This window comes from Passer domesticus, unplaced genomic scaffold, assembly GCF_036417665.1.
Source record: "Passer domesticus isolate bPasDom1 unplaced genomic scaffold, bPasDom1.hap1 HAP1_SCAFFOLD_144, whole genome shotgun sequence".
NCBI classification, from domain to species: domain Eukaryota; kingdom Metazoa; phylum Chordata; class Aves; order Passeriformes; family Passeridae; genus Passer; species Passer domesticus.
Genome location: NW_026989935.1, coordinates 32878 through 47427, shown reverse-complemented (window position 1 = coordinate 47427; position 14550 = coordinate 32878). Strand labels below are relative to the sequence as shown.

General features: G+C 56.3%; 1 protein-coding gene across 1 annotated transcript in view; it reads left to right on the top strand.

Moving 5' to 3' along the window:
- Window positions 1-12935, top strand: part of LOC135291915 (uncharacterized) — a 30488-nt gene extending 17553 nt beyond the window's left edge. Inside the window, exons 23-49 of the mRNA XM_064406158.1 lie at window positions 1782-1853; window positions 2219-2275; window positions 2477-2548; window positions 2636-2737; window positions 2898-3005; window positions 3668-3739; window positions 3828-3899; window positions 3986-4087; window positions 4516-4632; window positions 4952-5023; window positions 5112-5183; window positions 5271-5372; window positions 5831-5938; window positions 6601-6672; window positions 6761-6832; window positions 6919-7020; window positions 7449-7565; window positions 7885-7956; window positions 8045-8116; window positions 8204-8305; window positions 8764-8871; window positions 10078-10134; window positions 10280-10405; window positions 10495-10593; window positions 11027-11140; window positions 11769-11934; window positions 12464-12935. Coding sequence (XP_064262228.1) covers window positions 1782-1853; window positions 2219-2275; window positions 2477-2548; window positions 2636-2737; window positions 2898-3005; window positions 3668-3739; window positions 3828-3899; window positions 3986-4087; window positions 4516-4632; window positions 4952-5023; window positions 5112-5183; window positions 5271-5372; window positions 5831-5938; window positions 6601-6672; window positions 6761-6832; window positions 6919-7020; window positions 7449-7565; window positions 7885-7956; window positions 8045-8116; window positions 8204-8305; window positions 8764-8871; window positions 10078-10134; window positions 10280-10405; window positions 10495-10593; window positions 11027-11140; window positions 11769-11934; window positions 12464-12626 — 2570 coding nt within the window. The 3' untranslated portion in view covers window positions 12627-12935. The remainder of the gene's footprint in view (window positions 1-1781; window positions 1854-2218; window positions 2276-2476; window positions 2549-2635; window positions 2738-2897; window positions 3006-3667; window positions 3740-3827; window positions 3900-3985; window positions 4088-4515; window positions 4633-4951; window positions 5024-5111; window positions 5184-5270; window positions 5373-5830; window positions 5939-6600; window positions 6673-6760; window positions 6833-6918; window positions 7021-7448; window positions 7566-7884; window positions 7957-8044; window positions 8117-8203; window positions 8306-8763; window positions 8872-10077; window positions 10135-10279; window positions 10406-10494; window positions 10594-11026; window positions 11141-11768; window positions 11935-12463) is intronic.
- Window positions 12936-14550: the final 1615 nt, after the last annotated feature.

Here is a 14550-nt window from a genome sequence, read left to right as displayed (position 1 = left end):
TTTAGCATGTCCTCCTTTTCAGCTGGCTTTTCCATTGTTCTCTGCTATCTTGTCCTCATCTTTCCACAATTCCTGTGTCTATTCAAGTCCAGCCTAGGACAGTGCACACATTTGCTTTAGTTCTGTAGTGATTTATGCCCAGCCACCCTGCCAACCACACCCATTTCAATGTTGCAACAACCTAACTCTGGGCTGCAGTATGTGAATCACACTCTGCTGTGTGAGATGGCAGAGCACCAGAGCAGGCTCTGAAGAAGGGGCATTCGGTACATTAGTGAAGTGAGTGCTGGAACCTGGGCTAGCTCTTAGAACTCCGGCACTATGGCAGGAGTCAGGAACTGCCTCGCTATGGGGATTTACCAGAGGCAGAACCTTTAGTGCCACTTGCTCTCCAGTGCCAGACACAAGCCACGACAGGGACGAGGCACAGGAGAAAGGAGGAGGAGCCTTGTCTTCAGGTTCCGCAAGGAACACCTTAGTCCAGGTGAAGAGAACAGGATGAGAAGCCCCTAGCTGTACTGCCCAAGGGGTTTTGTACACATACAAGTCATGGGGTGGATGCAAACAATGAACCAATAGGGAATCCTCAGGAGAGGAGTGAGGGGATTACATCAAGTGTCTGGGGCCAATTGGGGTAGGAGGGTGGAGAGGATGGGTCACAAGGGCCAATGGGACTTCCAGGGGTAGGGGAATTCCAAAGGGGTGTTGCAGTCAGGGATTGGCCCAAAGGTTGGGGAACCAAGGGGCTGGGTTGCCTTGACAGGCAGGGAAAGAGCTGGAACAAGGGGTGGGGAAGGGCACGAGGGACAGTTTGGAGGGAGGGTAAAACCCACAGGTGAACCAACTCAGGAAAAACATGGGGGCACAACAGAGCCCTTAAACATCACTTAAATTGGAATCAATACAATAAATTTGAACTGCAACAATCAAGAGCATCTTGAGGGATGCAGCCTGACCAGCAAGGTCAGCAGGCAAAAGAAAGGTTTTGCTGAGCAATGGCCCTTTGATGAAGCAAAACATTTACAATCAGGGCAGTCCATTCATGCGGACGGGCGCACACTCTGGGGGTACAGCTAAGGCCATGAGGTCACAGCAGGGCTCAGGGGTCACAGCAGGCTGAGCTCTCAGCAGGCCCTGATGTCACAGAGGCGCCAGAGGTGCCAGAGCCCCGTGGTTGCACAGCAGCACAAGGAGCCAGCAGTCAGTCCCTGAGCACAACTGTTGCGGCAGCAGCGGCGGTGGCAGCAGCGGTGCTGACGTTGGGACAGCGGTGTCGGGACAGTGGTGGCAGCAAGAGCTGCGGGACTGGCGGAGGACAAGGCACCATGGCCCTTGCTCTGCGCCTCCTACTCCTGCTGCTCCTGGCCGTGGCCCTGCCTGCCAGGGCTGCCCAGGCTGCTCCGCTGCAAGCGCGGCGAGCAGGTGAGCCGGCAGCCTGGCTGCCCTTTCCCGGGACAGCGCTCCCTGCTCCCTGGGAAGCGCTGGGGATGGTTTTGCCCAGGGCTTTAGGGAGGGTTTCCTCTGTGGGAGGGAGAGAGACCCCACGGGCCGTGGGCTACTCCAGCCACCCCCTCCAGAGATATTGCAAAGGGCCTGCAAAGAGGTTGGAGAGCGACCAGGAGCCAGTCCAGAGCTCCACAGGCCCCTGTGTAGCTTTGGCTATGTCCATTTGCATCTGGCTCCCACAGCCTTACCCAACACCCCTGCAGTGCCCAGTTCCCTGTGGCAGAAGGGGATCCCAGCACACCATGGAAATGGTTCTGATCTCTGCTCCCTTCTAGACTGGAATCGTGACATGGGTTTTCAGGAAGTCCTGATGAATGATGGTTTGAAGTTCCTGGAGGATGCTGGAGGCAAGTTTTCATTCTGCTTTTCCTGAGTGAATAATCAGGATCAATTCAAAAAAAGCTCACTTATAAACCAGTTCCCTTAATATAATCTTAAGGTTGAAAGAATCTGGAAACCTTGCCCTGCTCCCTTCTGGAGCCTTGAGGGATCCCACAGGATCACTGTCAGTAGGAGGAAGGAGCATTTATCTTTCAATCTTCCTCCCGTGTGCAATGCCAGTGTGTCCTTCCGTGTGCTCTGTGCAGTCACAGAGAGGAGCAGAGAGGGAAGGGGCCGGGCCCAGGGCTGTGCTCCGGGGCTGAGCCTTGTGGGCAGCCTGAGGATCTCCTGCAGTGCCACAGGAGCTCTTCTGTCCTGCCTTTCTTTGCAGCTGAACCTGCTGGTGAAGGCCCCACATCCAGGACTGAGGCTCTGGGATATGCTGAGGGTAGGTCAAGGCCTTTCCCCTGGGAGGGCTGCCAGCTCAGAGCCCAAAGCTGGGCCAGGGAGGCATCGCTGCAGGTGCCAGCACAGAACCATGCACGTGTGTGCCCACACCCTGCACGATCCCCTCACCGCTCCTGCGGCTCAGTGGTGCCCGTGCAGATCAGCAGAGATGGCAGAAGCTTCTGTGGCTGTTGAGTTACAGGTGTGTCTGCAGGGAGGACTTTCATACGTCCTTTGGTGGTTATTGCTGACAAGCCCAGCTCCCATGGCAGGGGTGAGTATTGTGTCCCTGCTGACCCCACAAGTTGAGCCCTGCTTTTGTGGGTTCCATTCCTGGGAAATGGAACTATTTTTCTCTAAGTTCCTCCAAAAGGGAAGATGCAAGACACAAGTGACAGGATATCCCTGGAACGATCCAAACAGACGAGACAAGTGCTGAAGGAACTCCTGCAGACAAGACAAGGTGGGTGCATTTGCCTCATGCTTCCCCTGGGACTCAGCAGCCGGGGGCTTTGGCTGCACATCTGGACGCATGGTTCCCGGCACAGCGGGAAGGGATCCATGGCCCATTCCAAATGAGGAATGTTTCCATCTGATCCAGCAGCATCTTTTCCATTCTCCAGAAATTAAAGGAAAGCCTATGCAGAAGGAAGCATTTCCCGGTGGAAGCAGTGGCTCCATGCCAGCCTCTGCTCCAGGAAGGGAGGTGATGCCAGGCACAGTCAAGGAAGGTAATTGCTGTGCCTCTGGGCCTGAGCCCTGCTGAGGCTTGAGCTGCCCTCTCTGCTGCTTGGCAGTGCAGGCACAGCCTGGACTAGAGCGGCACAGCCCAGGGAAATTATCCCGAGCAGGCTCAGGGCACTCGGGTACTGAGCAGTCCTGCTGGGGTCCGTCCATGGGAGACATGTCCTGAAACCTGGCAGCGACTGCACGGGGTGCCCACGGTGGGGCAAGGACAGAGGGGAAGAGCAAGGCTCCAGTGTGGCCTGAGAGGGCCTGGCTGTTTGCCCTTGGGATCTGGGGGAGCTGTCCCATCAGAAGGAGGGCAGGAGGGGACAAGGAAGGGAGGGAGAGATGGATAGCTGTGGCACTGCCTGCTGCAGTTTGCCCCAGGGCTTTTGTGTGGATTTCTTCTGTGTGTGAGGGAGAGAGCCTCGGGGCTCTGCACTGCTCAAGCCACCCCTCCCAGGGATGTTGCTGAGGGCAGGGAAAGAGTGTGGAGGGTAATCAGGAGCCAGCCCTGAGCTCCCCAGGCCCCTTTGCACCTTTGGCCATGTCCATTCACATCTGGCTCCCACGGCCTTACCCGACCCCCTGGCAGTGCCCAGTTCCCTGTGGCAGAAGCGGATCCCAGCACACTCTGTTAAATGTTCTCATCTGTGCTCCATTCTAGATGAGGTTGCTGGGAAGGCTTCTCCATCAGCTTGGATGAATAAAGTTTTGACGCCCTTGGAGCCTCCTGCGGGTATGTTCTCAGTGTGCTACCGAGCAAGAATTGCTGACAAGCGGGCCGGAACCAGGTGAAAGAAGCTGCTGTGGCTGTTGTGTTACAGATGTGTCTACAGGGAGGACTTCTCCAGCTCCTACCTTGGATGCTGTACGCAAGCCCAGTTCCCATCACAGGGGTGAGTAGTGGGTCCCTGCTGACCACACAGGCTGAGCCTTGCTTTTGTGGATCCATTCCTGGGAAATGGAAATATTTTTCTCTAAGGTTCTCCGACAAGGAAGATCCTATACACAACAGATAAGATATCCCTGGAACAATCTAAACAGAGGAGGCAAGAGCTGAAGGAACTCCTGCAGACAAGACAAGGTGGGTGCATTTACCTCATGCTTTCCCTGGATCTCAGCAGCTGGGGGCTTTGCTGCACATCTGGACACGCCGTGCCTGGCGCAGTGGGAAGGGATCCATGGCAGCCTCGCTACCCCGCTGCTGCTTTCACGCCCTGCAGGGCTGTTTCCCAGCCTGGCCTGGCTGCAGCTTCTGCCCAGCCTCTGCAGGAAGGCATTTGGCATCAGCTGGCAGGCAGCCCAAACTCTAACACATCCTGAGATCCCCCACAATATCCAGCCCTGCAGATTAGGAAAAGGGTGTCTGTTTGGAGGTGGAAGTGCTGCCATCATGCCACCGTAACCTGGCCATTTTCCTACTCCATAAATTTCACAAATATTACCTCTGATGCCACCGCCCAAGTGGGGAAGAGCCCCATCTGATGCAGCTGTCTCCCTTCCTTTGTCAAGAGATGGACATAGTGCTTCAGTGGAAGGTGGCATTTCTTGAAGGAAGCACTCCATCTTCGGTGCCAGCCCCTGCTGCAGGAAAGCAGGCAAAGCCAGACACGGGGACAGGCACAGCAGGTAATTGCTGTGCCGGGCTCAGCCCTGGCCGGGGCTGTGTGGCAGCAGCTCTTCCCCCAGGGCCTGCCCTTGCCCGGCCTGGCAGCAGCCAAAGCTGGAGGCGCCTCGGCTTCCAGGCCTCAGGAGCTCGTTCAGAGCCCCGGGGAAACGGGACTGGTGCAGCAACGTCCCTGGTGCTGCAGCTGCTGCGGAGCTGGCCCTGAGTGCCCAGAGGCCCAAGGCACAGGAGCAGCCCCGAGCGGGAGCCCTGCCTCCAGCCCAGGGCCAGAGCCAGCCCTGGCACACAATGGAAACAGTTCTCATCTTGGTTTGCTTCCAGACTGGGAGGCTGGGAAGGATTCTGCATTAGCCTGGCGCTCTGAAGTTGTGAAGCCCTCTGGGCATTCTGCAGGTATGTTCTCACTGTCCCAACAAGGTGTAATGTTTGACTGTCTGGCAAGAACCAGGTGACAGAAGCTTCTGTGGCTGTTGTGTTCCAGGCGTGTCTGCAGGGACGACTTCACCAACTCCTACCTTGGATGATACAGAAAAGCCCAGCTCCCATGGCAGGGGTGCGTAGTGTGTCCCTGCTGACCCCTCAGGCTGAGCCATGCTTTTGTGGGATCCATTCCTGAGAAATGGAACTACTTTCTCTTAAGGTCCTACGACAGGAGAGACCAAAGACATGGCAGAAAAGAAATTCCAGGACCCATTAGAAATCATGTGGCAAATGCTGAAGGAATGTCTGCAGAGAAGGCAAGGTGGGTGCATTTCCCTCATGCTGCCCCTGGGTCTCAGCAGCCGGGGGCTTTGGCTGCACATCTGGACACGCCGTGCCTGGCACAGCAGGAAGGGATCCATGGCATCCTTGCTGCCCCGCTGCTGCTTTCACGCCCTGCAGGGCTGTTTCCCAGCCTGGCCTGGCTGCAGCTTCTGCCCAGCCTCTGCAGGAAGGCATTTGGCATCAGCTGACAGGCAGCCCCAATTGCACCACAGGCCATGCCCACCCTCAGATCCCCTGCAAATTCCTTCTGTCCAGGCAGATCAGATGTTGGAGCTATTTGGGGAAGGAACCAGCCTTGGGTTGTCCCAAAATCCAGGGTGTTTTCAGTTCCTTATCCATTTATTTCACAAGGGATGCTTCCTGAAGTTGTCACCTTCCCCATTGCCAGTCAGGAATGTTTCCATCTGATCCAAATGTCTCTTTTCCATTCTCCAGAAATAAAAGGAGAGCCTGTGCAGAAGGAAGCATTTGCAAGAGGAAGCAGTGGCTCCATGCCAGCCTCTGCTCCAGGAAGGGAGGCAATGCCAGGCACAGGCACGGGAGGTAATTGCTGTGCCTCTGGGCCTGAGCCCTGCTGAGGCTTGAGCTGTCCTCTCTGCTGCTTGGCAGTGCGGGCACAGCCTGGACTAGAGCGGCACAGCCCAGGGAAATTATCCCGAGCAGGCTCAGGGCACTCGGGTACTGAGCAGTCCTGCTGGGGTCCCTCCATGGGAGACATGTCCTGAAACCTGGCAGCGACTGCACGGGGTGCCCACGGTGGGGCAAGGACAGAGGGGGAGAGCAAGGCTCCAGTGTGTCCTGAGAGGGCCTGGCTGTTTGCCCTTGGGATCTGGGGGAGCTGTCCCATCAGAAGGAGGGCAGGAGGGGACAAGGAAGGGAGGGAGAGATGGATAGCTGTGGCACTGCCTGCTGCAGTTTGCCCCAGGGCTTTTGTGTGGATTTCTTCTGTGTGTGAGGGAGAGAGCCTCGGGGCTCTGCACTGCTCAAGCCACCCCTCCCAGGGATGTTGCTGAGGGCAGGGAAAGAGTGTGGAGGGTAATCAGGAGCCAGCCCTGAGCTCCCCAGGCCCCTTTGCACCTTTGGCCATGTCCATTCACATCTGGCTCCCACGGCCTTACCCGACCCCCTGGCAGTGCCCAGTTCCCTGTGGCAGAAGCGGATCCCAGCACACTCTGTTAAATGTTCTCATCTGTGCTCCATTCTAGATGAGGTTGCTGGGAAGGCTTCTCCATCAGCTTGGATGAATAAAGTTTTGATGCCCTTGGAGCCTCCTGCGGGTATGTTCTCAGTGTGCTACCGAGCAAGAATTGCTGACAAGCGGGCAGGAACCAGGTGAAAGAAGCTGCTGTGGCTGTTGTGTTACAGATGTGTCTACAGGGAGGACTTCTCCAGCTCCTACCTTGGATGCTGTACGCAAGCCCAGTTCCCATCACAGGGGTGAGTAGTGGGTCCCTGCTGACCACACAGGCTGAGCCTTGCTTTTGTGGATCCATTCCTGGGAAATGGAAATATTTTTCTCTAAGGTTCTCCGACAAGGAAGATCCTATACACAACAGATAAGATATCCCTGGAACAATCTAAACAGAGGAGGCAAGAGCTGAAGGAACTCCTGCAGACAAGACAAGGTGGGTGCATTTACCTCATGCTTTCCCTGGATCTCAGCAGCTGGGGGCTTTGCTGCACATCTGGACACGCCGTGCCTGGCGCAGTGGGAAGGGATCCATGGCAGCCTCGCTACCCCGCTGCTGCTTTCACGCCCTGCAGGGCTGTTTCCCAGCCTGGCCTGGCTGCAGCTTCTGCCCAGCCTCTGCAGGAAGTTTTTTGGCATCAGCTGACAGGCAGCCCAAACTCTAACACATCCTGAGATCCCCCACAATATCCAGCCCTGCAGATTAGGAAAAGGGTGTCTGTTTGGAGGTGGAAGTGCTGCCATCATGCCACCGTAACCTGGCCATTTTCCTACTCCATAAATTTCACAAATATTACCTCTGATGCCACCGCCCAAGTGGGGAAGAGCCCCATCTGATGCAGCTGTCTCCCTTCCTTTGTCAAGAGATGGACATAGTGCTTCAGTGGAAGGTGGCATTTCTTGAAGGAAGCACTCCATCTTCGGTGCCAGCCCCTGCTGCAGGAAAGCAGGCAAAGCCAGACACGGGGACAGGCACAGCAGGTAATTGCTGTGCCGGGCTCAGCCCTGGCCGGGGCTGTGTGGCAGCAGCTCTTCCCCCAGGGCCTGCCCTTGCCCGGCCTGGCAGCAGCCAAAGCTGGAGGCGCCTCGGCTTCCAGGACTCTGGAGCTCGTTCAGAGCCCCGGGGAAACGGGACTGGTGCAGCAACGTCCCTGGCGCTGCAGCTGCTGCGGAGCTGGCCCTGAGTGCCCAGAGGCCCAAGGCACAGGAGCAGCCCCGAGCGGGAGCCCTGCCGCCAGCCCAGGGCCAGAGCCAGCCCTGGCACACAATGGAAACAGTTCTCATCTTGGTTTGCTTCCAGACTGGGAGGCTGGGAAGGATTCTGCATTAGCCTGGCGCTCTGAAGTTGTGAAGCCCTCTGGGCATTCTGCAGGTATGTTCTCACTGTCCCAACAAGGTGTAATGTTTGACTGTCTGGCAAGAACCAGGTGACAGAAGCTTCTGTGGCTGTTGTGTTCCAGGCGTGTCTGCAGGGACGACTTCACCAACTCCTACCTTGGATGATACAGAAAAGCCCAGCTCCCATGGCAGGGGTGCGTAGTGTGTCCCTGCTGACCCCTCAGGCTGAGCCCTGCTTTTGTGGGATCCATTCCTGAGAAATGGAACTACTTTCTCTTAAGGTCCTACGACAGGAGAGACCAAAGACATGGCAGAAAAGAAATTCCAGGACCCATTAGAAATCATGTGGCAAATGCTGAAGGAATGTCTGCAGAGAAGGCAAGGTGGGTGCATTTCCCTCATGCTGCCCCTGGGACTCAGCAGCCGGGGGCTTTGGCTGCACATCTGGACACGCCGTGCCTGGCACAGCAGGAAGGGATCCATGGCATCCTTGCTGCCCCGCTGCTGCTTTCACGCCCTGCAGGGCTGTTTCCCAGCCTGGCCTGGCTGCAGCTTCTGCCCAGCCTCTGCAGGAAGGCATTTGGCATCAGCTGACAGGCAGCCCCAATTGCACCACAGGCCATGCCCACCCTCAGATCCCCTGCAAATTCCTTCTGTCCAGGCAGATCAGATGTTGGAGCTGTTTGGGGAAGGAACCAGCCTTGGGTTGTCCCAAAATCCAGGGTGTTTTCAGTTCCTTATCCATTTATTTCACAAGGGATGCTTCCTGAAGTTGTCACCTTCCCCATTGCCAGTCAGGAATGTTTCCATCTGATCCAAATGTCTCTTTTCCATTCTCCAGAAATAAAAGGAGAGCCTGTGCAGAAGGAAGCATTTGCAAGAGGAAGCAATGGTTCCATGCCAGCCTCTGCTCCAGGAAGGGAGGCAATGCCAGGCACAGGCACAGGAGGTAATTGCTGTGCCTCTGGGCCTGAGCCCTGCTGAGGCTTGAGCTGTCCTCTCTGCTGCTTGGCAGTGCGGGCACAGCCTGGACTAGAGCGGCACAGCCCAGGGGAATTATCCCGAGCAGGCTCAGGGCACTCGGGTACTGAGCAGTCCTGCTGGGGTCCCTCCATGGGAGACATGTCCTGAAACCTGGCAGCGACTGCACGGGGTGCCCACGGTGGGGCAAGGACAGAGGGGGAGAGCAAGGCTCCAGTGTGTCCTGAGAGGGCCTGGCTGTTTGCCCTTGGGACCTGGGGGAGCTGTCCCAGCAGAAGGAGGGCAGGACGGACAGAGGGAGGGAGGGAGGGAGGGAGGGAGGGAGGGAGGGAGGGAGGGAGGGAGGGAGGGAGGGAGGGAGGGAGGGAGGGAGGGAGGGAGGGAGGGAGGGAGGGAGGGAGGGAGGGAGGGAGGGAGGGAGGGATAGCTGTGGCACTGCCTGCTGCAGTTTCCCCCAGGGCTTTAGGGAGGATTTCCTCTCTGTGTGAGGGAGAGAGCCCCAGGGCCCTGCACTGCTCAAGCCACCCCTCCCAGGGATGTTGCTGAAGTAGGGAAAGAGTGTGGAGAGTGATCAGGAGCCAGCCCAGAGCTCCCCAGGCCCCTGTGCAGCTTTGGCCTTGTCTATTCACATCTGGCTCCCATAGCCTTACCCAACCGCCCTGCAGTGCCCAGTTCCCTGTGGCAGAAGGGGATCCCAGAATGCCACTGATATCGTTCTGATCTCCGCTCCCTTCTAGACTGGAATCATGACTTGGATTTTTTGGAAGCCCTGCTGGAAAATGGCTTGAAATTCCTGGATGATGCTGGAGGCTATTCCTCCGTGTGCCTTTCTTGACAGAATAATCAGTGTCAATGTGACAAGATATCACTCATAAGCCATTTCCCTTAATATTATGTAAGGGCTGAAGTTTTCTGAGAATCTTGCCCTGCTCCCTTCTGGAGCCTTGAGGGATCCCACAGGATCACTGTCAGTGGGAGGAAGGAGCATTCAGCTTTCAGTCCTCCTCCCGTGTGCAATACCAGTGTGTCCTTCCATGTGCTCTGTGCAGTCACAGAGAAGTGCAGAGAGGGAAGGGGCCAGGCCCGGGGCTGTGCCCCGGGGCTGAGCCTTGTGGGCAGCCTGAGGATCTCCTGCAGTGCCACAGGAGCTCTTCTGTCCTGCCTTTCTTTGCAGCTGAACCTGCTGGTGAAGGCCCCACATCCAGGACTGAGGGTCTGGGAGATGCTGAGGGTAGGTCAAGGCCTTTTCCCCTGGGAGAGCTGCCAGCTCAGAGCCCAAAGCTGGGCCAGGGAGGCAGCGCTGCAGGTGCCAGCACAGAACCATGCACGTGTGTGCCCTCGCCCTGCACGATCCCCTCACCACTCCTGCGGCTCAGTGTGCCTGTGCAGATCAGCAGAGATGGCAGAAGTTTCTGTGGCTGTTGAGTTACAGGTGTGTCTGCAGGGAGGACTTCTCCAGCTCCAGGGCTGGGTGCTTGGCCCCAACCCAGCTCCCATGGCAGGTGTGAGTAGTGTGACCCTGCTGACCCCACAGGCGGAGCCCTGCTTTTGTGGGATCCATTCCTGGGAAATGGAACTACTTTCTCTTAAGGTCCTCCAAAAGGGAAGACCCAAGATACTGCAGCTAAAATGTCTCATGACTCAGGTGAATTCCTGAGACAAACACAGAAGGAAGCACCCGGAGGACAAGGTGGGTGCATTTCCCTCATGCTTCTCCTGGGACTCAGCAGCCGGGGGCTTTGGCTGCACATCTGGACACGCCGTGCCCTGCACAGCAGTAAGGGATCCGTGGCAGCCTCGCTGCCCTGCTGCTGCTTTCACACCCTGCAGGGCTGTTTCCCAGCCTGGCCTCGCTGCAATACCTCCCCAGCCTCTGCAGGATGGAATTTGGCATTAGCTGATAGGGTGCCCCAACTCTACCGTGGGCCTGAGATCCCCTGCCATTTCCCAGTCTCTGAGAAGATCAGGAGGTGCAGCTGTTTGCACAAGGGAGTGCACTGGCCCAACCCCAATTACCTGAGCTTTTACCTGTCACTTTGACAAGCATTGCCTCATGAAGATGCCACCTCCCCAATGGGGAATGTTTCCATTTGATCCAGTTGTCCCTTTTTTCCTTTTTCAAGTGATGGACCAAAAGGCTGTGCAGAAGGAGGAACAGCCAGGGAGAAGCAGTGGCTCATTGGCAGCCCTAGCTGCAGGAAAGAAGGCAATGACAGACACAGGCACAGGCGCAGCAGGTAATTGCTGTGCTGGGCTCAGCCCTGGCCGGGGCTGTGTGGCAGCAGCTCTTCCCCCAGGGCCTGCCCTTGCCCAGTCCAGCAGCAGCCAAAGCTGGAGGTGCCTCGGCTTCCAGGCCTCTGGAGCTGGTTCAGAGCCCCGGGGAAACGGGACTGGTGCAGCAACGTCCCTGGCGCTGCAGCTGCTGCGGAGCTGGCCCTGAGTGCCCAGAGGCCCAAGGCACAGGAGCAGCCCCGAGCGGGAGCCCTGCCGCCAGCCCAGGGCCAGAGCCAGCCCTGGCTCCAGACTGGGCAGGGGCTGCGCTGGGTCCTGACAGGGCCTGAGCCTGTCCCCTGGGGCTGGGGGAGCTGTCACGGGGCAGGGAGGGCCAGGGGTGGCAGTGGCTGCTCAGGGATGGCTTTGGCCCGTGTCCCTGGCAGCAGCCACTGCCCAAGCAGCTGCGCTGCCCCCGGGCTCTCCTCCCGGCCTGCTGGGCTTTGTTGGCTGGCACAGCCTGTGCCAAGGGCGGGCAAGGTGCCTGCAGGCCCCATCTCTGGGGGAAACAGAGAATGTCCTGCCCGTATCCAGCGTGCTGCCAGCTCAGCAGTGCAGCGCAGCACGGGCTCACGCTCCCCATCGCTCCCACAGATGCAGGCAGCACCACAAGACCTGTTCCCGATGCCCAGGATGGCCTCAGAAGGGGTTTCTGTCAGGGAACCAGCTGCTGGCTAGGGTTACTGGGAGGCATGCTTTATTTGGAGTTTGTCTTCATGATGTGCTGCATTGGAATCTGGTATTCTTGGAACAGAAAACAGTGAGTGTTTTGTGCTCTCCCCCTCCAACAGCTTCTTTTGAAAGCCTAGTGTGGACAGGGGACATTCCCATTGAGGCTGCAGTGGAGTTGTGGCCAATCCATGATTGTCCAAATAACTCTGCTGAGGGTTCTGCTGCTGCCCAGTGCTTCCATTGGCCTCTCAATTGCTGGGCCTTGTCCTGGGGGCCCCGCTGGGGCTGCAGCCAGTGCTGGCTCCCACTGAGGCTGCCTGGCCAAGAGCAGCCCCAGGGGCACGGGGCAGAGGCAGAGGGAGGTCGGGAGGAGAAAGAGCAGGGCCGAGGTTGCCCTTGAAAGGCAGAGGCGCTCTGGGGCCCGCTCCTGGCCACGGACCCTGCCCAGAGCCGTGCCCTGCTGGCCGGGGCCTTGAGGGGCAGCTGTCCAGCTGGGCCCAGCTGTGCCAGCAGCTCCAGCCGTGCTGGGGAGCCTTGCCAGCTCTGGGCCCTGCTGTGCACGAGGGTCCCTGTGTGCCACTGGCAGCTGGGGCCTCAGCCACCTCCTCTCTGCACAGGAGCACCTCTGGACAGCAGTTGGAAGACGGTGGCTGCACCTCACACCCAGACAGCGTGAGCAGCTCCTCCAGCAGCAGGAACGGCCTGGACAGCCCTCTCAAGTCTTCTGTGAAGAGGACCCCAGAACAACCGTCTACGAGGAAGCCTCTTATTGCCCCATAGATCCCACTGCCACCTGCTCTCCCCATGGGCCTCCCCAAGCTGCCTTCATCCCTTTTTTTATCTTTGTCTGTCCCATCCCAGCCAACCCGAGTTCCTCTAGAGACCCCAGGACCAGCCCAGCACCTTCCAGCCCTTCCTGAGACCAACACATCCCTTCCTCTGCCCCTGAGCCCCCTGGCCTTGCCCTCTAAGAAACACTGAAGGTGACACCCCACCCCACCCTCCCCCCCCCCCACTTGCAGAGTAGGCAATGGCCTATTCTTCTGTTTAAATAAAGAGATGGATCCGTGTTGTGGTTTGAAATCAAAACCAGTGAGAGACTCCAAGTCAGAAATACAATTTATTAGGAAAAAGAAAAAAAAAAACAAAATACTTGCAATAATACAAAAGGAAAACCACTGACTGGGTCAGAATACAGCCTGCTGACACCCTGCTAGTTAGGGTGGTGGAAGCAGTCCAGATGAAATGGACTTGTGGAAGTGGTGATCCTGTAGAAACAATCTGGTAGCTCTCATCCTCTGGAAAAGCAGTGGGTAAGGGCGGCGGTTCCTCTGGGAATCCAGTGGAAAGACTGCTTGTTGTGTCCCAAAACCCAGATTATATCCAGCTGGGGATGCTTAGCTCCTCCCCCATGGGCAGAGCATCTCACAGTGGGCTGATATCATTCTGCCTCATGCTGTGGGTCCTTGATTAGCCATTAAACAGAAATGGCTCTGGGAGGGAGTTATCTCTGACTCATGTGGCAAGACATTGATGGGCCCATTAACAGGAGATAAGGAAGAAACAATGCCCCTGCTGGTTTCAGCAGCTCTTGAGGATGGCATTAGAATACATCTTTACATTGCAACCTAGGACAAGCGGTCACCCCAGTGTCCAGGTGGCAGCAGCAGCAAAGCCCACCCAGCCCCAGCAGTGACTGAGCTCCATGCCCAGGAGGAGCCGTGGATGCCCACGGTGTGGGCAGGCAGAAGCCAGGCAGGGGCTGCTGTTGTAGTGGAGGTTTTGGGGTGTTCAATTAAGTTAGCAATATATGGACTAAGCATTTAAATTTTAAATTGTAGAATTATGTGTTGAATTTTAACCTTTTACTTAAGAAACCTCTGCCAAGGTACAACGGGCATAGGAAAATGCAAATTTCTGAAGCTTCTTGCTATGAAGGACAATACCAGTGTCATAAACAGGGCAGGAGATCTTTCTCCTTTTTAATGCCTTTATTAAAAAAATTCAGCTCAGGCTGGGGAGAAACGACAGGTCGCCCACACCCCTGCTGCTCCCAGGAGTGGCACGGAGGAGGAGGATGATGCAGCTGTGTCTGCTGGTATGCAGGCGGAGCTGGGGCTTCCGTCCTCGAGGGAGTAGTGGGAATTCCACTTTTTTGGTCTAACATTCCAGGTCCTCTTTCTAGCTGACATCCTTTCAGGTTAGGGTGAAAAGTAAAAAGGATCTTAGCAGATACTAAGGATTCAGTTCCTCACCTTTAGACATTACTTAGGTTTCATAATTCCATGTTGGCTTCTTGATTTTAGGTTTTTTTTTCCTGGAAAATTGCAAAATTTGGTGAAATGCATTCTCATCTGCATACTAGCTCTGATGTCACCTCCCCCTGCTACCTGCAGGCTCCTGGGAAGCAGCAGGGGGACAATTGCGCTTGATTTCTAACCATTAACAGGTAATTGAAGAAAAACTATTAACAAGAGGTGATTGCAACATGAAGCTATCAACAACAAACAGTCAACACTTCAACTCTCAACAACTGGCCCAACCTGTTTAACTTTGCAGCCTTAAAAAAAATGGATAATTTGTGGGGGTGAACACACCAAGTGTGGAGACACGAGGCTTGACTCCATTTCAGAAGGCTGATTTATTATATATTCTATTAAAATACTACATTAAAACTATACTAAAAGAACAGAGAGGAAAAAAT